The sequence below is a fragment of the Trichosurus vulpecula genome, chromosome 3 (assembly GCF_011100635.1).
Source record: "Trichosurus vulpecula isolate mTriVul1 chromosome 3, mTriVul1.pri, whole genome shotgun sequence".
In the NCBI taxonomy this organism is placed as follows: domain Eukaryota; kingdom Metazoa; phylum Chordata; class Mammalia; order Diprotodontia; family Phalangeridae; genus Trichosurus; species Trichosurus vulpecula.
Window position 1 is genome coordinate 8,030,316 of NC_050575.1, and position 21,344 is coordinate 8,051,659.

General features: G+C 37.4%; 1 protein-coding gene and 1 pseudogene across 1 annotated transcript; one reads left to right on the forward strand and one right to left on the reverse strand.

Annotated features, from left to right (window-relative positions):
• The first annotated feature begins 1,227 nt into the window (after positions 1-1,227).
• On the forward strand, positions 1,228-2,930 carry LOC118841144 (annotated as a pseudogene).
• A 919-nt stretch (positions 2,931-3,849) lies between these two features.
• On the reverse strand, positions 3,850-4,102 carry LOC118844386 (small EDRK-rich factor 2-like). The gene has a single exon (XM_036752258.1). The coding sequence runs from the start codon at positions 4,100-4,102 to the stop codon at positions 3,923-3,925; it is 180 nt and encodes a 59-aa protein (XP_036608153.1). The 3' UTR covers positions 3,850-3,922.
• Between the last annotated feature and the right edge of the window lie 17,242 nt (positions 4,103-21,344).

Consider the following 21,344-nt stretch of genomic DNA (forward strand, 5'->3'; position numbering starts at 1 on the left):
TTAAAGCGCGCGCGCGCACACACACACACACATACACACACATACAAGCAGTATAGATAAGGGGTTGTAGCAGAATCTGTTATGCTTCAGTTGAAGTAAAAAAAAAGCAGGGGTAGCAATTATAATTTCAGACAAAGCAAAAGCAAAATAAATCTAATTAAAACACATAAGCAGGGAATCTACATTTTGATAAAATGTACCTACCATAGATAACAAAGTAATATCAATACTAAACTTATATGCACCAAATGGTATAGTATCTAAACTCTTAAAGGAAAAATCAAATGTGTTGTAAAAGGAAACAGACTAGAAAACTATACTAGTGGGAAACCTCAGCTTTTCTCCTTTCAGAATTAGATAAATCTAACAAAAAAAAACAAGAAGTTGAGGAGGCAAATACAGTTTTAGAAAAGTTAAATATGATAACCCTCTAGAGCAAGTTGAACGGGATTAGATAGAACTATACATTTTCTCAGTGGCACATGGCACCTATATAAAAATTGATCATGTGTTAGAGTATAAAAATCTCACAACCAAGTGCAGAAATGCACAAATATTAAATACCTCCTTTCCATATCGTAATGCAGTAAAATTATATTTAATAGGAGGCCATGGAAACAGATTAACATGAATTTGAAATTAAATAACCTACTCCCATGCAACTCCTCCTCTTCATGGCACAAACTTTCTTCCTGGGACAGATGGAGGCAGTAACCAGAGATGACTCCTTTTAATAACAATTTGGATTTGAATTTCTTTCCACCCATTAATAGGCCATATGACCTGTTTACATCACAGGAAGCCTAAATCACATGTGGTGGGAGGAGCTTGCTGAGAGGAAAAGGAAATTGTGTCACAGGAAATGATGAGAGAACAGTTATTACAGTTAGAACTGAGGGAAAGAGCAGATGTGTGGTGGCTGTGTGTGAGTTTTTGGGAAGGCCCCAGCAGAGGGGCAGAGAGGTTTTGGGATGGAACGGTTCTCTGTTGTGGTATTGTGTATTGAATTCTTTGCTGCTGTGATGGATTAGGCATACTGGTTTCAGGATCTGGTTATTTGGTGTCTGAATAAATGGTTACTTCTTCTACTAGGTGGAGAGTCTTGAATATTTTGCGATACAGAACCACACAGGCATTTTGACAATTATCATCTATATTGTGATTATTGCCTTCATGATACACTCTTGCACTTCCTTTGCCAGCTGCCTCTTAGAGGCAGCTGTTGAAATGGGTTGTGGACTGAATAAACTGGAGAAGCATGATGAAAAGTGGACTGGTAATATTTATTCAACTGTGAAGAGGCCTCAGATAGAAACCAAGATCAATGTGGCTTACAAATACTGCTTCCTGGAGCTTAACATTCTGAATGATGGGGAACTCCCACAGTCCACTTGGTCAGGCTCCCTTCCTTGCAGGATCTCCCCACTTAGCTTCAGGAGTTATACCAGTAGGGCTTCAGCCTGGTCACCTTCCATCCCTTTGTGCAGCCCATGGATGAACCAGAGAAGACTCCCCAGGAGCAAATCTACCCAGCTGTGCTGATCAAGAAAACAGAGTTCCCAGAAAAATGATTTTCATAATGAAGGGTATGTCTTGGAATTAGATTGCTGTTCCTCCTTGGACCAGCTGACAGACCAAAAAAAATCCAAAAAAATCCAAGATGCCTCAAGTCAGGGCCTAGAATTTGTGGGTGTTGTCCTTCAGTACCATTGCCCTGTCAACTTCTCAGGAAGCAGCCCACTGACCCCCACTGCTAACTGGTGGGGAGAATGGTGAGATGGGAAAAACACATTGTATCGCCTGAGACCTCTGATCCTTGGATAGAGAGACCCCAGCGTTGGAAGATATGTGCAGCACACCAGCAGGGTTTCAGGGCTACACAAAGCCCCAGGAACATGGCACAGGTGATAGGCAGGTTGCTGAACAACCAAACTTATCCTCCATAGGGGGAAGTGGAGCAGATTCACTAGAAAAGGCAGATGGATCCTCACCAGGATGGACAGTCACAGCAAACAAACTGGGAAGTTCAGATCTGGCTGGAAAAATGGAGATTCTCACCATTTTCAACAAGCCAAAGAGCCAGCAACAATACTACATGGTCACCACTCAGGGTCTCCAAAAATGGACTGATGGTCAACAGTCTGGACACAAACTGGCTGGAGTACATAAGGGACCACTTTTGGAGCGGGGTGTGTGTGCTGATGAACACTATCTTTTATCTCGGAATGGTAAATAATTCCTTACATGGCTTGACACATGGAGTATTCTTCTTTGAAGATGTTTCCACAGAAGAGAACAAAACCATGCAGGGCTACAACGCCATTGTTGCTGAATGATGAGCCGTCCTGCAAGGTATTGAAGTGCAGAGGCATAATATCCCACTACTGAACTCACTGGCGGCCTATGGCTGGCAACTCACCTGTATGCTTCCTATGCCTATCATAAAGACCAACAGGGAGGGAAACTTGGCTATCAAGCAGATCATCTTTCTTCAGAGACCCTCTCTACCTCAGAAAGCCAAGAAGAAAGAACATGTTTCAGTGGTGTTTTGCCCATGAGGACATGCACACCCAGCAGATGAGAAAATCCAAGTCTAAATGAAGTGGCCAAGAAAAATAGAAAATGGAAGAAAATGAGAAAAATCAGGAAGACTCGTTTTTCAAAGCTGGAGATGTGGGGAACTGCTTGCCTACTTTAAGTCAGATGGACAGGCTCACAAGAGAGCAGGGGGAAGGGGCTCCTAAGAAGCTGGATGGGGGTTCTTAGGGGGCAAAAGGCGAAAAAGAGGAGAATCGTAGTTCCGAGGTGAGTGGAACTACTGACCACAGGGTCCCTGTAAGGCAGTGGTCACCTGCAATGGAGAGGATGATCAGGAGGAATGGTCCACAGTGCCCACTGGAGCAGAGCCTCCTGCGTCAGAAGAAATCTAACTCAAAACAATTTTCCACAAATAGAGAAGAGTTTGGCCAACTGCCTTCCTTGGGAGGACTTAGGCTCAGACTGCTATTTGACTTGGCAATGTGTGTTCCCTGTCCACACCAACGTGGTCTCTTCTTCAAAAGTGTGCTCCACACTCCCTCACTCCACCACATTCTGTTTCTGCACATATATTTGAAAGGTCTTAAAATGTAAGGGCAGTTTCTCCTAATGTCTCAGAACCCGGGCCCCTAGTCCAAAAGCCCCTCTCCTTCTTTCCCTGGAGTTTAAAAAATCCAATTCCAACTTCCTCTTTTGTGGGGCTTGGTGAAAGTTCAGGTGGATCATATTCCTATAGACATTAATTACCCAGGGATGAAAAACTAATTCTGTTTGTTCACCTGTTGTTGGAGAAGTTCATTTAAGAACTCTGTGTTTGTGTCAACGCCCCGCACCCCCAAAAAAGCGTTTTTGTATGCAGTGTGTCCAATGCACGCATTTGCTTTGCTGTGATTTCAGGGCAGCCATATTTGGTTTGGGTGCCCTGGCTTCATACAGTTTTAATCAATGTATCATTGACAGAGTTGGTGTGCTATGTAATACTATGTCTATGAAGTATGTGTTTGGTCTAGAAAGCCTTGTTCAGACTGGTAAATGTTAGGAAGAACACTCAAACTCTATTTACCAAAACAATGGCCTGTCCTTTTTCCTTCTGTTTTTTTTTTTTTTTTTTTTTTTACAAAGCTACTTTTAATACTCTGGGGTAAGCCCCATAGGAATAAAAAACACTGGGAGAGGGTAACCCCCTCACCCCCAGGAATGCCCTGGAGGAGAGCAAGGCTGCCTGGGGGGAAGGATGCACAGAGGGAACCCACTGCACACACAGGGCGAAGGGAATGCCATCAGTTCTGGGACCTGTGAACGCTACGCGAGGAGGCGAGAGCGTGACGGGACTGGCTCCAGGCACACGGTCGACGGGCAAGAGAGATGGGCATGAGCCACAGAGTTACTTGGGCTCTTCCTTCTTCTCGTTGGCTTTTTTCTGCTTCTGTTGCATGATCTCCGAGTCCCTCTGCTTTCCAGCAGCTGCAGAGAGCCAGTCATCCCGGCGTTTACCCTTGCCTGAGTCGCTTTGCTTTTTCATGTTCTTCTGGCGGACTAGCTCACGCTGGTTACCGCGGCTCATGGCGACGGCAGCGGCTCCGGCCTGACTCGGTGGCCTCCGCTCTTTCCTCTCCAACGTCCCCAACCCCGCCCCTTCCCCGCCACGTGACATGTTCCTCCTTTGTCTTTCTTGCTTAGTTACTTAAAGCAATAAATTACGCTTGAGTTAAACAAAGAATTAAATAATCTAATCTAAAGAATTATATGAGCAAGAACTTTTCAGAAGAAGAAATCAAAGATTTTATTAGTCCCACAGAAAAATATTCTAAATTACTATTGATTAGACTTTAATACAAATTAAAACAACTCTGAGCTACTGACACATATCAGACTGGCTAATATGACAAAAAAGGAAAATGACAAATGCTACAGGAAATGTCAAAAAACAGGGACATTCAAGTACTGCGGTTGTGAACTGAATTTGTAACTATATACAAAGGCTTATAAAACTGTTTATAGCATTTGAGCCAGCAACATGACTATTAAATCTGTTTCCCAAGGCAATAACGGAAAAAGGAAAGAACCTCTACGTTATAAAAGGTTGATAGCAACTCCTTTTGTGGTGGCAAATAATTATAAATTAAGGGGGTTCCCATCAATTAAAGAATAGCTAAATGAGTTTTGGCATATGATTATGATGGAATACTATTGTGCTATAAGAAATGATTGGGGCAGCTAGTGGGTGCACTGGATAGAACACTGGGCCTGGAGTCAGGAAGATGTGAGTTCCAATCCAGCCTCAGATGCTTAATAACTATGTGACCCAGACAAGCCACTTAATCCTCTTTGCCTCAGTTTCCTCTGAGCTAGAGAAGGAAATGGCAAATCATTCTAGAATCTTTGCTAAGAAAACCCCAAATGAAGTCACCAAGCATCAGACATGATTGAAATGACTGAAGAACTACATGAGAAATGACAAGCAGAATGGTTTCAGAAAAACCTGGAAAGACTTATATTAACTGATATAAAGTGAAGTTATCAGAACCAGGAGAACATTCTACATAGTAATAACAATATTGTATAAATATCGATTGAATGACTTAGCTTTTCTCAGCAATACAGTTATCCAAGACAATTACAAAGGACTTGTGATAACAAATATAATCTACCTCTAAAGAAAGAACTCCTAGAGTCTGAATGCAGCTAAAAACATATTTTGTTTAAACTTTATTTTCCTTGTCTTTTTTGGGGGGGAGGTGGTTTCTTTCACAACATGGCTAATGAGGAAATGTTTTGCATGACTGCACATTCATAATCTGTATCAAATTGCTTGCCTTTTCAAGATGGGAGAGGGATGGAGGGAGATAATTTGGAACTCAAAATAGAAAAAGAATGTTAATTATTTTTACTTATAATTAGAAAAAGGGAAATATAAACATTTTTGTAAAACAAAACAATTTTTATCATTTCTCCTGCATGATTAAGTAATCTAGCCTGCTATTCCCCCAGTTTGAACCTCCTGTGAGGAAAAAAAAAATGAATTCAAAGCTTAATAATTTTCACCCCTAACTTTGTGTGGGAAGAGAATAGGTTTTTGCAGCATTCACTAGCATGAAGCAGAGAGGAGGTAGGGCTTCTGACAGCAGCTGGAGAAGTGCCTTGAGCCTGTACATAGTCCTTGAACAAAGCCTCTCTCATGTAATAGGAAGCAATAACTTAAGGATTTTAATAGCTTCACAAATTCTCTAACTTTTCCCCAAAGAATCAGCTCTAATAAGATACGGAAGATGCTAAATATGATGAAAAACTCAGAGAGTGGATGAAGTTTCCTATGCTGATTATTAGTTGCTAGAGGAAAAAAAAATAAATACAATTTCTTTGTCCAACAACAGCAATAAAGACGATGATAAAAACTCAGAACTATAGTCTAACACAGATGGGAGAATATAAACTCACCTGGGAACTGACATTTATGAAATTATCAGTTTGATCATATAAGTTGATCTCTGTTTGTTCTTTTTGTTTTTTCTTTTTTGGCAGGGCAATTGGGGTTAAGTGACTTGCCAAGGTCAACAGCTAGTACATGTGTCAAGTGTCTGAGGCCGGATTTGAACTCAGGTCCTCCTGACTCCAGGGCCTGTGCTCTACTCACTGCACCACCTAGCTTCCCCAATAAGTTGATCTTTGAATAACCATTAAACCTAACTACAAAATCAAAAGGGGAAATAGAAAAAGCATTTATTTAGCACCTACTATGTGCCAGCTCTGTGCTAAATACTTCATAAATATTAATCTCATTTGAGAGCATCTATTTCAATGAGAATTATTCCCTTTGGCATAAGCCAATCAATCAGTCTACAAGCCTTTAATGCCTATGATTGCCTAGCACTCTGATAGATGCTATATATTAAAAAAATGAAGTAGTCTCTACAGCAAAGAGCTTACATTTTATAGTGAATGTGGAAGACATGAAATGTACACACATAAATATATACAAAATATTCATAAAATTAGCAAAAATGGGAGGTAGCACGATAGAATGGAAAGGGCATTGAGCTTGGAGATAGCAGACTTTTGAGCCCTGCATCAACTATTTAACAGCTTTTTTGGTTAAAGACGTATCATGTCAATTCAGTGATTGTCAGTCCATATTTAACATATCTACTTCTCACATTTATTGTGAAGAAATTTCTCAATAGTAATACACAAATGTGAGCTACATGCTGGTATTTACTATGAATAAATCTAGCTCTAGATCCTGTAATCTTAAAATACGCTCAGGTAAATACACATAAATACAAATAGTATTTGCCTTCATAAGTGATAGCAATCAAACATCATCATTACTGTGGTCATTGCACACTATATGAGTCAATTGTTATCTTTTTAAAGAAGTTATGTTGATGGATTTTTGTTTTTATGTTACAAACATTTAGAGATCATGTTGGAACTGTGAGAGGTCGCTTGAAACAAAGTAAAACAATTAAGTAATATTAACAATATAGTGATTTCACCTGAAATTTATGCAACATTCCGCATCTCTCACACACCACCTCCCTCTATTAAAAACATGAACAGAAATCTATTTTCTCTCCATCCTACTCTCATCCCCCTAGAAAAAAGAGAAAATAAAAGCAAATCCCTTGTAGCAAATATGCATAATCATGCAAAACAAATAGCCCCCTTGACTGTGTACAAAAATATATGTTTTACCTTAAATGAAATATTAGCAAATAAAATAATAGATCACAAATATTGTATACTCAAACATTATGTACTCTTATTAACTTTAAGACTAGTTTCACTTCTCTCTCACTTGATTTATTTACAAATCTTTTGAGGGAGATAATTAGTGAGCATTTATTTCATTTTACCTGTTAGGAAACTGAGCCACAGAGGGTTAAGGTGTCTTGTCTAAAGTCCATCTTATTACAGTCATATCTCACATTATGTAGGACACAACTATTTACTAAATGCTCTCCTCATATCCTTTCCATTTCCAAAATATAATATCCTAAACATTTACCTTCTTTTTGGACTCTGATTTATTTTAATTTGTATTAGAACCTTATAATCTTCAATCAGAGGTAGAGCTTAAATTTTAAAAATCCCTGGCATGAGAAATTGAAGGACTTAAACCCATTCACACTGTGCTTAAAATTATTCAACTGTGGGGTGGAGGAGGGCTGCCCCATATACACACAACTGGATTAGAATTATGGGAGAGGAATTAAGGAAAATGGAACACTGACTGACACTGGCCATCAAAAAGGAAATGAGATGTAAGGGTAAACTAGTATAGAAAGAAGGTGATGAGAATGTCAACTTCTTTTGTGAATCCCTATGACATTAATTTCCTTTATAGTTTTTGAGGCATTTATATTTTCACAGAGATATCTCTAATACTGAATTTTAAACAAAGTATTTATCCTTTTAGCACATAGCACTATAACCCATTCTTATTAAGGATTCTAAAAATATGGATGAATCTAATTGAAATAAACTCATCAAGCATTTATTTGCACCGTACAGTAGAGTTAACAAAATGAATAAGACACGTAACTTTCCTTCAGGGAGTATATAGTTATTCAGGACATGTGAAAAGTAGGAGAACAATATAGTTTATTTCTTCAAAAGATGTGTGATTTTGTTGATATGGACACTCCCTCCACCAATGCAGACTGCTATCCTTCTGTTCAGTAGTATATGGTTTCACAAGTTCATGGCTAAAAGTTTTTTTTCACCTTTAAGGTGTGCTTCATTTTATTTTTTACCTCATTTTATGTCTTGTTATTCTGTACTTGACAAACATCATCAAATATGAGCATTTCTTTATACAGAACTAAAGCAGAGGATTGTGTGTGATACAATAGATCACTCTTATGTACAGTTTTCCATAAAAATAGAATAAATTCAACATGTTAGTTTTAAATCTGTCATGCTTGTTGGTATTTGCTGATCCTCCTGTTCTTTTCTTTGCATTTTAAAAAATTCCATAGTGATTTTCCTTTTTTTTTTTTTTTGAGGCAGTAACTTTTCTATTGCTCATGCCCCTCTCCATACCAAATGCCCTAGCCCCAAAACAAAATTCAAACCAAAAATTCCTCACACACCAAATTAGCATCATTAAGAGCCATATATTGGTCATGTCTGAAAATGTACATATTAATCTGCTCCTCAAGTTTCTTTGTTGGGTAGTGCGTAGTGTCCTTAATCATCAGTCATCAGAAATACTGAGTAGCCATTGCATACATCTGAGATTTTAAGTCTTTCAATGTTGGTTTTTTCCTTCTTTTTTAAAAACACCTATTAATTTATTTTTAACTTTTCTTTTACATTATGAGTTCCAAATTTTCACTTTCCCTCCAGCCTCTCCTCCATTTACTGAAAAGCCAATTAATATATCAACTATACATGTGAAGTCAGGTAAACATAGTCCAATATTATCCATGTTGAAAAAAGTGAAAGCAAGAAAAATAAAGTGAAAAAATATGCTTTAGTATGCACTTGCAGGTAATCAATTTTCCCTTTATAAATAGATACCATTTTTCATCTGGGATCCTGTGGAATTCTTTTGGATCATCAAATTAATTAGAACTGCTAAATCTTTCACAGTTAATTATCACTGCAATATAGCTTTTAGTTGTATAATGCTCTCCTGGTTCTGCTCACTTCATTTTGCATTGGTTCATATAAGTTTTCCCAGGTTATTCTGATGCTACCCACCTCTTCATACCTTAGAGATCAATAGTATTGCATCAGAATTCTATATCACAACTTGTTCAGTCATTCTCCATGTGATGGGCATTACCACTATACAAAGGGCTCTATAAATATTTTTTGGTTAAAAACAGTCCTGTTCCTTTTTCACTAGTTTCTTGATGGTACAGACCTAATAGTGGTATTGCTGGGTCAAAGAGTATGCACATTTTTAGCCCTTTGAACATACTTCTGTTTTAACAGTCTGGCTAGCAGCTTCTGTGGGGGTATAAGATTCACCCACAGCCAGCACCCAGAAAGCTGCCAACAGCACAGGTTCTTTTGATCTGCTTAATTAAGGAAAGTAAGGTGAAGGGGTTGACAAGCTTACTTTTAATTCAGCATACAAATATCATTCAGTTAGTTCAGGGGGAAAAGCCAGCACCCTGAACTTCAAAACAAAATGCAAACAAATTACAAACATCAACAGACAGATTTTGTCTGATTCAAATCCCAACACATAGTTACCAGAGTTCAACAAAGTCTCAGCATCCGGGTTTACAAGCTGGAGGGCTTCTTAGCTACAGCTGCCCGGAGTCTCCTCATCAACACCACCTCCAGAGCCCTGCACAAATGGCTCTGTCCTCCCTTCTTATAGGGCTTCAGACATCATCAAACATCATCTGAATCACCAGAGCTCAGGCTCTGGTGATTGGTTCTTGAGTTGGCCCCTCCCCTTAAGACCCTGGGAGGTTCACATCCACATGGATTACATTAACACCTAATGGGGTTTGGGCCTGGGGCTTAGCACCTAGTAAGGCTCACTGAATTACTCAAAGAAAACAAAGGCCATTTTGCTTATCAACACAACTTCCAAATTGTTTTTCAGAATGATTAGACCAGTTCATAATCATTAAAACTGTCTGAGTGTCCTTATTTTTTCATATTTCCTTTAGCATTTTTTTTCTGTCATGTTAATCAATCTGATAGGAGTGTAGTGGTATCTCAGAGTTCTTTTAATTTGCCCTTCTCTAATCAATAGTGATTTGAAGCATTTTTCCATGTTGTTATTGACAGCTTTGTTTTCTTTTGAAAATTGACTGCTCATATCCTTCAACCATTTATCAATGGGAAAATGACTCATTTTTAGAAAATAAATTTGGCTCATTTTCTCAATTTTCTCATATATTTAAGAAATAAAACCTTTATCAAAGAAACTTGCTGTAACTTCCCCCCTCCATTAGAAGGAAAACTTTTAATTTTGGCTGCATTGGTTTTGTTTGTGAAACTTTTAAAAATTTCTTGTGATGAAATTTTCTATTTTAATTTCCATGTTTCTCTCTTTATCTCCTTTAGATCATAAACCCTCCACTTCATCCATGGCAGATGTTTCCAAGCTCCTTTAATTTATTTATGATATTACCTTTTATATCTAGTGGATGTAATCATTTTAACCTTATGTTGGTATACAGTATGAGATGTTGTCCTATGCCTAGTTTCTGCCAAACTACTTTCCAGTTTTCCCAGTGTTTTTGTCAAAAGGTGAGCTCTTGCACCCAAAGCTTGGGTTTTTTTTTCAGTTTATCAAATACTGGATTACTATTGTGCATTGTTTGCCTAATCTATTCCACAAATCCACCAGTTTATTTCTTAGCCAGTACCAGATTGTTTTGACGATTGCCATTTTATAATACAGTTTGAGCCCTGGTACTGGTAGACCATCTTCCTTTACTTTTTTAATTGAATCCCTTGATATTTGATAATTTTTACCTTCTGTTCTTCTCAATGAATGTTGTTATTATTTTTTTTAGGTCTATAAAATAGTTATTTGGTAGTTTGTTTAAAATGGCACTGAATAAGTAAATTAATTTAAGTAGAATTGTCATTTTTATAATATTGAATTGGTTGAGCCAGCAGTGATTAATATTCCTCAAAGAGTTTAGATCTGTATTTGTGTAAAAACTGATTTGTTAATTGTGTTCATATAGCTTTTGAGCTTGTCGTGGCAGGTAGACTTATATTGTCTTCAATTAATTTGAATGGAATTTATCTCTTTGTCCTGGGTTTTGTTGGCCATATATAGAAATGTTGATGATTTATGTAGATTTATTTTATGTCCTGCAACTTTTCTGAAGTTGTTTACTAAAATAATTTCAACTGTTATGTGGTTGATGCTCTATTAGTCTCTAAGTATATCACCATATCACCTACAAACAGTGATAGTTTTGTTTTCTCATTGCTTATTCCTATTCCTTCAATTATTTTTCCTTGTCTTTTTGCTACAGTTAGTATTTCTATTGCACAATATAATAGAGATGATAACAGACATTTTTGTTTTACCCCTGATCTTATTGGGAATGCTTCCAGATTATCTCCATTACAGATAACACTTGCTTTTTCCTTTAGATAGACATTACTCACATTTTACAAAAGGTTCTATTTCTTCTTATACTTCGTAGAGTTTTTTTTAATAGAAATAGGTGTTTTCTATTTTGTCAAAAGTTCTTTTTCCTGCATCCATTGATGTAATCATATACTTCTTATTGTTTTTAATAACAATTTGGTTAATCTTGCTTACAGTTTTCCCAATAGTCAACCAGTCTTATTTCTGTTATAATCCTGGTTGTTTATAGTATATAATTTTTGTAATATAGTTCTGTAATCATCTTGCTAGTATTTTATTTACATTTTTGCATTCATATTCATTAAGGAAATTAGTTTATGGTTTTCTTTCTCTGTTTTTGCTTTCCCTGGTTTAGGTATCAACACCATATTTATTTCATAAAAGGAATTTGGTAGAACTTCTTCCTTACAAATTTTTTTTTCTGATCTTGATTTTCAAGTGGTCTGGTAATTCTTAAGTTATCTCTCCTTGATCTCTTTTAAGTCAGTTTTTAAATAGAAATATTTCACATTTTCTTCTATTTTTGACTTTGTTTTATTGTTTCTTGATGTCTCATGGAATAATTAGCTTCCACTTGCCCAATTCTAATTTCCAAGGAATTAATTTTTCATTGAGCTTTTGTACTTCCTTTTCCATTGGGCTTATTCTACTTTTTAAGAAAGTCTGTTCTTCAGTTAATTTTCTTCTTCTTTTACCATTAGATCAATTCTGTTTTTTTTAAAGGTGTTATATTTGTGCCTCTTTTATCAAGCTGTTAATTTTCTTTTCATAATTTTCTTGCATCACTCTCATTTATTTTCCCAATTTTTCCTCCACCACTCATTTCTTTCTTTAATTTTTCCAGGAGTTCTTGTTGTACTTGGGTCCAGTTAGCTTGTTTTTGAAGCTTTGGTTATAGCTGTTTTCACACTGTTATCTTCTTCTTAATTTGTGTCTTAGTCTTCTGTGCTAATGTAGTAGATTTTTATTTCTTTTGTTGTTCTTGTTGTTGTTTGTTCATTTTTCCTGACTATTTCTTGACTTTAAACTTTATACTAAAGTTGAACTCTGTTTGCCTGAGGGCGTGTAACACCAATTCTGCTAGCAGCTACTGTGGCTGTGTAAAATCAACAACAACCAGCACACAGAAGGCCACTAACCCAGGTTCTTTTGATCAGCTTTACTAAGGATAGCAACTTTAAGGGGTTAACAATATCAGTTTAATCAAACATACATATACTTATATCATTCACTTAATTCAGGGGGAAAAGACCAGTCCTCTGAGCTTCAAGGCAAATACAAACAGAAATTACAAACATCAACAGACAGACTTTGTCTGATCAAATCACAATACATATTTACCAGAGAAGAACCAATGGGTCTGGGTTAGCAAAGCCAGGGGGCAGTTAAGGCTTGCCCAGAGTCTCAATACTCCTTTCATCAATGTGCCCCAAAAGTCAAAAGCCAACCTTGGATCTTATATACCCATCTCAGGACTCTGGGGCACTTGATTACCTCAGTGCTGAGAAGCCCTCAAACAAAGAACAGTGAGAAATCCCATTTTGCTGGCCATTACATTTGAAAGGCAAGACTCATCAATGGTACTTAACTACCTCAGCATCCCCAAAGGAAAAGACAGCAAGTCCTACCCTGATTACCATTACATTGTCTTAGGGCTGAGAAACACTCCAAGACAAAAAGATCCCATTTTACCTGCCCCATTCAAACAAAGGCCAGAATCATTAAAGGCACTTAAGAAAAGAACAGCAAAAAGCACCTCCCTGATTGCCATGACAAGGTGGGAAGATTTTGTCCCCCAAAAAAGCTGGAAGCCTTTTTTGTAATGCTGTTTTCAGAGTAGTTCTAGGGGCTTGCAAGTTTTTGAGCTTCCAAGGTGTTTTGATCCAGTGAGAGGAGAGGCCATTACTCATCTTGGCTTTGCTTTGGTCTTTACCCAGAAAGGGTTCTTGCTCCCCTCTGCCTGCAAGTACTAGTTTTCTTCTCTGCCTCAGAACTGTGATTAGAGACCACCTCCCCTGTGGTTACCCACAAGTGCTCCTTTCTGCCTTGTGCCTGTGACACAAAATTTGTATGAACAATAGAGTTACTAATAAATGCTAGCTGTACTCAGTACCCACAAAATGGTCCCCTTTAAACTCTTTCTGATTTTTTGGCTGATCCACTTACTGAGAGTTCCCAAAGCTATTGTTGCTGTGGCTGTTACTGTCCCCAGGGATGGTGCTGCCACTGCACACTTGCTCTGGGCTGGCCCCTACCCAGGTGTCACAGATCTCTTCCACTGACCTCTTAAGTTTTCTTAAGCTGGAAAAATGTCTCATCTTGACATTTTATTGGCTCTGCCACTTCAAAATTTGATTTGAAGTGTTATTTTAAACTTGTTTGGAGTGGAATGTTGAGAAAGTTTAGCTGAATTGATGCCTCTAATCTGCCATCTTGGTTCTACCCTTGCAATACAAGTTTTTTGTCCAATGAGATACTGACATTATTTTGTCCATTTCTAACTCCCCATATTTCTATAGCACTTTAGAGTCTACAAATCACCTTCCTTACAGCAGTCATGTGGGGTGGATAGTGTAAGTATTTTAAATTGTGGGCCTGAGGAATGAGGTGGTTTAGTGATTTGCACAGAATAATACAGGTAGTAAGTATCAGAACTGGGATTCCAATTCAGGTCTTCATATTTCAAGTCCAGTTGTATTTCCACTTTATCAGACTTCACTAGTCAGAGATCACCTTCAACCTGGAATTCAGAGTACTCGAGGTGGGTGGTGTGGGCAACTGAGAATACCAATCAAATCAGTCCAGCCATATCAACTAAGTGATTAAAGGTTATGTCCTCATATATGTATTAAGTTAGAATAGATCTCAATTGTTCCTCAGCTGTGAATTATTATTATACAGCTTCCTATGTGCAAATAAAAGGCTTCTCAGATTGGCTGAGACACTTGGCCATGCTCTGTGAAACCTGTTATACATCCTTTAATCCATTGTATTTAAAAATTGCAATGTCTGGTCATAGAAAGGAAAGAATACTTCAGCTAAGCTCCTTGAGACCAAATCAATTGATGAGAGGGAGGTCTCCTTTTCTTCTAAGCCAACATTTGATTTTAGAAGGATCTTTAGCACTTTAAAGCCTTTTAGACCTGAAGGCTTTTGGAATTTCCATCTCCCCTTAGGACAAATGGCAGCAGCATCTTTACTGGGAGCCAAAGATAGAGAGGATTCAGATTCAAGGCTCTACAATGAGTCCAGGAAAGTAAAGCTACATTATGAACATCTTGAGGATTCTAGCAATAGGACACCTAGGAGATGTGAGCTACCTTATGCCACGTATGCTCTCTAATCTTGAGCATACTCTCCTTTTTCCTGGGTTTAATTGGAAAACTTTCTCCTCTCCTCTGCCATGTGTTATTTTATTACAATTGGCTTAATAATTTTATATAGATCTAAGAGGACATGACCATATCCTTCAACTAATCTGAACAGATTTCTGACCACATGTAAGGGGGGATTCTAGGTATGGTTCATATGCAGTGAATAATGGAGGTATGTCCTTACCTAATAAATGTATCAGTGTAGAGAATCTTATCACTTAGGTGAGGTCAAAAGATTTGATTGATTTACTCAATGGATTCCCAACCTTACAAGAGAATGAAGCAAGTAATGGAGAAAGAAGAACTTTTACAATCCTCATTTCTGAAACATCAGTGAACTATATCATTGAAAGTATTGGCAGTTTAATTAAGAATTGTAATGATGATAATAGAGCTGGCACATTATAAATTCAGATTGACACTTAAGATAGGGGTGTAAATTGTGTCAGTGCAGTAATGCTAGGATAGGTCAGTCTGTGAGAGACTAGTATTTCCAGAAAATTCAGAGGTAACATGGCCACATGGAAAGAGCACAGGGCAGGGATTCAGGAGAGATTGATGGAACTATGAGAGAAATATCACAAGCCCTATTACAACTGGAGCCCATCCAGGGAGACTTGGTCAACTCATTTTTTTACCAGCTTCAAGGCCCAGGGATGTCAAAATTTTGCCATGAATCTTTTAAAGCTAAGAGAACATAATACTTTCTCCCATAAAGCTTTTCTCAACTATTTCAGCCTCCAATGAATTCCCTCTGCTTCAACATCTTAAAGCATGTCAAATCTGTAATTCATAGCTTAGTACCTAATTATTTACTTCTGTGCATATGGCAAAATTGTTCAAGATTCCTGGGTATATTCAGTGACCGAGATAATTTTGTTCAACAGTCCTTAGCTTAGCAATATCAGGGAGGCATAAAACAGGAAGATGTACCTGAGTCTAAACATAAAGTGTTCACGACATAGAATGTTCTGTATGGAATTCAAATAGAAGAGTAATTTTGTGTAGTTGGTGAGGTCCTCCAAATCTGGTTTGCAGATTCACCAAGCTCAAAATACCGATGTCCTCACTGAACTCCATCTCCATTCAAAAGATATGCTTTAAGTTTTAAGGAAAAATAAAACAAAGAAAGTGGAAATGGATGAATGATATACCTCCCAATAGGTTAAAATGCATTTGAATGTGGAGCCCTCTGAGCTAGTCCCTCAGTACACAAGTGTCGGAAAGATTCTGCAGATAAGCAATGAACTGGGTCCATAATTGAGGAGTACAAGAACTTGCTGTATGACCTTGGAAAAACTTTAGCAATCCCCCCCACAACCTTTTCAAAATCAATAGTGTCCTAGTCAATAAGAGAAAAAATGTGAATGATTTAATACCATAATTGGAGAAGAATCAAAATCACAAGTTATTTGAAAGACACATGATAAGTGTAAAGAGATAATTGCCACTAATTCAAGAAACATGCAAGAAGTCATATAAAAGATATCAGTGAAGAAGTGTCAGAGAGGAAGGAACAGTCAGACACATCTTCAAGGCAAGAACCGAGAAAAAGTAGGGTTCTAAAAATCAAAGGAGGAGAAGGAGTACTGGAGGTAAGGTGGCCGACAATGTCAAATGTTTCAGAAAGGTCAAGAAGGATGAAAACAAACAAAAGAAAGCAATCAGAGAGAGCAATTAAGATACTATTGGTAACCTTGAAGAGAACAGTCTCTGCTGAATGGCCAGGCATCAAGGGATTGAGAAGTATAGAGGACAGAAAGCAGAGCCAAAATGTCTGAGCTTGGTTAACATAAATTCTGTGATTCTATAATATATGTTTGAAAGGTGGAGATTCCTGAAGCTTGTCTTTTCTGCAGAGTCAATTTAAAAACAAACAAACAAGAAATCTGGCAGGATCTGTCTTCTATGAATCTTTCAGTCACTTGTAAGATTGATTGTTGTAGAATTTGTTTTTTCAAAAGCTTCCCTGTTCCCTGTTCATAGATTCATCCCTATGTATAGATAATTCTGATAGTGATTTTATTCAATTCAATTTAATAAATTTTTCTCATATTGCTGTTACTCTCTGCTTAGATACAGCATTGGGCACTGAGGTTCCCTCTTCTCAAAGAGCTTACAAATGAGAAAGTGAATAAAGGTATGTGCACATATAATTGTAAATAAAATAGATGCGAACTAATTTTGAGGGAAAGTATTTGTAATTCTGGGATCAGGAAAGCCTTCAAGTAGTCCCAATGTTCATAATCTTTTCAGTGTCACATACCCCTTTGTTTGTCTGGTAAAACCTACGGAGCCCTTCTCAGACTATCGTTTTTAAATATATAAAATAAAATTCATAGTACTACAAAGGAAAGGAGGCAGCTAAGTGGCTCAGTGGATATAAAGAACACTGGGCCTCGAATCAGGGTTAAAATTCAGCCTCACACCGTTGCTAGCTATGTGATCTTGGGTAGGTCACTTAAGTTCTGTTTGCCCTAATCCACTGGAGAAGGAAATGGTAAATTATTCCAGTGTCTTTGCCAAGATAACCCTTGGACAATACAGTCTTCTTATTGTTGATTATTCCTGATTCTTCAAGACCCCAGGGTCATGAAGAGTCAAGAATGATTGAAAATTGAATAATAAATAACAAGAAAGGAAACCATTCATACTTAAATACACTTATGAAAATGCTTCAAAAAAAACCCCCAATTCACCCAGGTTAAGACCCTCTAATATTGAAGGCAAAGCTTAAGCTGAGCATTAAAGGAAACTAGAGATTTTAAGAGTTGAGGTGAAGAGGGAGGCTATTAAGGCAATGAGGAGAGCTATTGCAATGTCATAGAGATGAGAGATAGAGTAGTATGTATGCAGAATAGCAGGGCATGCAGTTTGTTTGTATCATAGTATGTGTAAATGGGAGTAATGTATAATGACTCTGGAAATATAAATTAGGGCCAGGTTGTGAGTAGATTTAAATGCTCGGTAAAGGAGTTTATATCCCATCCTATAGTTAAGGGGTGGGCATTGGAGTTTATGAAGAAGAGTGAGCAGCTCAAATCTGATTTAGGGAAAAAATCAATTTGGTGGATGACAGGCTAGATAAAATATGGAGGATAGATTAGAATAAGGAGAGACTTGAGGCAAGGAGATTAATTGCAAAGCTATTACAATAGTCAAGGCAAAATGTGACTAGGGCTTGATATCTGATTTTGGCTATGTGGTTATGGAGATGCGGAAAGGAAAGACAGTTTGGAGATAGAAATGACCAGATCTAGCAACTAACTGTACACATGAGATGAATGAGAGCAAGGAGTCAAGGAAGACACTGAGGTTGGGAAGTTGGATGACTGATAGTTGAAAAGAGGATTGAGTTTTGGTGGGAAAATGATATATTCTGTTATGGGTCTGTAGGGTTTTGGATGCTTATTTGATGTCCAATTTGAAATACCAGATAGGCAGCTGGAGATGTAGGATTGGGACTCAGGAGAAAGATTAATACTGAATAATGGTTCTGGGAGTCATCAGCATAGAGATTAGAGTGAAGCCTATTTGAGCTGATAAGGTCACCAAGTGAAAGAGTTTAGTGAAAGAAAAGAGGGCCCAGTACACCTATAGTTAGCAGAGAGGATATAGATGAAAATCCAGCAGAGGAGACTGAGAAGGCATTTTCAGAAAAGATGAAGACCCAAGAGAGTGCAGCATTAAGAAAACCCAAAGAGGAAAGAACATTCAAGAGGAGTGTGTCAACAATTTCAACATGCAGCAGATAGGTCAAGAAAGATAAAGATGGGGAAAGGTCACCAGATTTGACAATGAAGAGATTACTAGTAACATTGCAGGCAGTTTCAATTTAATAATGAAATTAAAAGTTAGATTCCAAAGATTCCTGGAGACAGGAAGAATTAGAGGCTTTATGTATAGATAGTTGTTTTTTGGAGTTTTGCTTGAAAGGCAGGAGAAACTTAGAACAGAATACAGAGTTAATATGATTTAGTGAGGGTTTTACTAAGTATGAAAGAAATTGGAGTATGGTTTTAGGCTGCAAAGGAGTCAGTAGATAGAAGTTAAAGATTATACATGAGAAGGGGATGATTGTCATTGTCTACTTTAGAATACTGAAACATAAAGGCTAAAAGACACACTTACAGGATTTGTCTTGTAGAGAAAAAGGGTCATCTCTTCCTAAGATACTGGAATAAAGGATGAGAGTATTGGAAATGGGGTCAAGGAATAAGAGGAAGGGCAGAAGAGGGAGCTCAGAGTAAATGGCCTTTATTTTCTCATTTCTTACAAATATATCATAAATCATTTGCTCAATGCTTCAAAATTGTGTAAACCATGACACTTATCTTTGTGCAATTCATCTGATTCAGATGCTCTTATTAACTTTATTTCCTTAACTAGTCTTTCTTTTTGCTCACATAGCACACTACAATAGCATAGAAGCTACAGTGCTGGGCTTGGTATAAGCAAGACTTGAATTTAAATATTGTCTGAGAGACCCTGGGCAAGTCACTCAACCTCTGCCTTAATTTCCTCAATTATATTTTATTTTATTTTTTTCCACTTAATAGTATTTTATTTTTCCAATTCCATTTAAAGATAACTTTCCACATACACTTTATAAGATTTTGAGTTCCAATATTTCCCCTCTCCACTTCCCAAGATGGCAGGCAATCTGATATAGGCTATACAGATGCAATCATAGAAAAAATATTTCTACATCAGTCATATTATGAAAGAAGTATTCAAAGTTACTGTAGACACGATAAAATATTTGGGAGTCTATTTGCCAAGACAAACCCAGGGCCTATATGAACATAACTACGAAACACTTTTCACGTGAATAAAGTCAGATCTAAATAAATGGAGAAATATCAGTTGCTCATGGTTAGGCTGAGCTAATATAATAAAAATGACAATTTAACCTAAATTAATCTATCTATTCAGTGTCATACCAATCGAATTACCAAAACAATTATTTTACTGAGCTGGACAAAATAATAACAAAATTCATCTGGAAAAACAAGAGGCCTAGAATATCTAGGGTATTAATGAAAAGAAATGCTAGAGAAGGTGGCCTAGCCATACCAGATATTAAACTGTACTACAGAGCAACAGTCATCAAAACTACCTGGTACTGGCTAAGAATCAGAGGTGTGGATCAGTGGAATAGGATAGGAAAACAAGATGGAGAAGTCAACAACTATAGAAATCTATTCTTTGATAAACCCAAAGAGGCCAGCTTCTGGGCTAATAATTCACTATTTCACAAAAACAGTTGGGAAAATTGGAAAATGGTAGGGCAGAAACGGGGCATAGATCAATATCTTACACCATATACCAAAATAAAGTCAAAATGGGTTCATGATTTAGGAGTAAAAGCTGATACTATAAGTAATTTGGGAAAGCAAGGAATAGTTTACTTATCAGATTTATGGAAAAGTAAAGAATTCATGACCCAACAAGAGATAGAGAGCATTACAAAATGCAAAATGGATAATTGGGATTATGTTAAATTGAAATGTTTTTGTACAAAAAAAGCCAATGCAACAAAAATTAGGAGGGAAGCAGAAAATTGGGAGAAAATCTTTACAACTAGTATCTCTGATAAAGGCCTCATTTCTAAAATATACAGGTAACTGAGCAAAATATATAGGAATACAAGCTATTCCCCAGTTGAGAAATGGTCAAAGGATATGAACAGGCAATCTTCAGAGGAAGAAATTAAAGCTATCTATAGACATATGAAAAAATGCTCTGGATCACTACTGATTAGAGAAATTCAAATCAAAACAACTCTTAGATACCACATCTCTCCTGTCAGATTGGCTAAAATAACAAAACAGGAGGATGATAAATGCTGGAGAGGATGTGGGAAAATTGGAACATTGTTACATTACTGGTGGAGTTGTGAGTTGATCCAGCCATTTGGGAGAGTAATTTGGAACTATGCCCAAAGGGTCATAGGAATGTTCATAGCCTTTGACCCAGTAATACCACTTCTAGGGTTGTATCCCAAAGAAATCACACAAGAGGGAAAGGGACCCATATGTACAAAAATATTTATAGCGGCTCTTTTTGTGGTAGCCAATAATTGGAAATCAAAGGGATGCTCATCAATTGGGGAATGGCTGAACAAGTTGTGGTATATGAAGGTAATGGAATACTATTGTGCCATAAGAAATGGGGATGATACAGACTTCATAACAACCTGGAAAAACCTACACGACACAACACTGAGTGAGCGGAGCAGAGCCAGGAGAACATTGTACACAACCACAGATATATGGATTCTGTGAGGACCATCCCTGACAAACTTCACTCTTCTCAGCAACACAAGGTGCAAGGACAACTCCAAA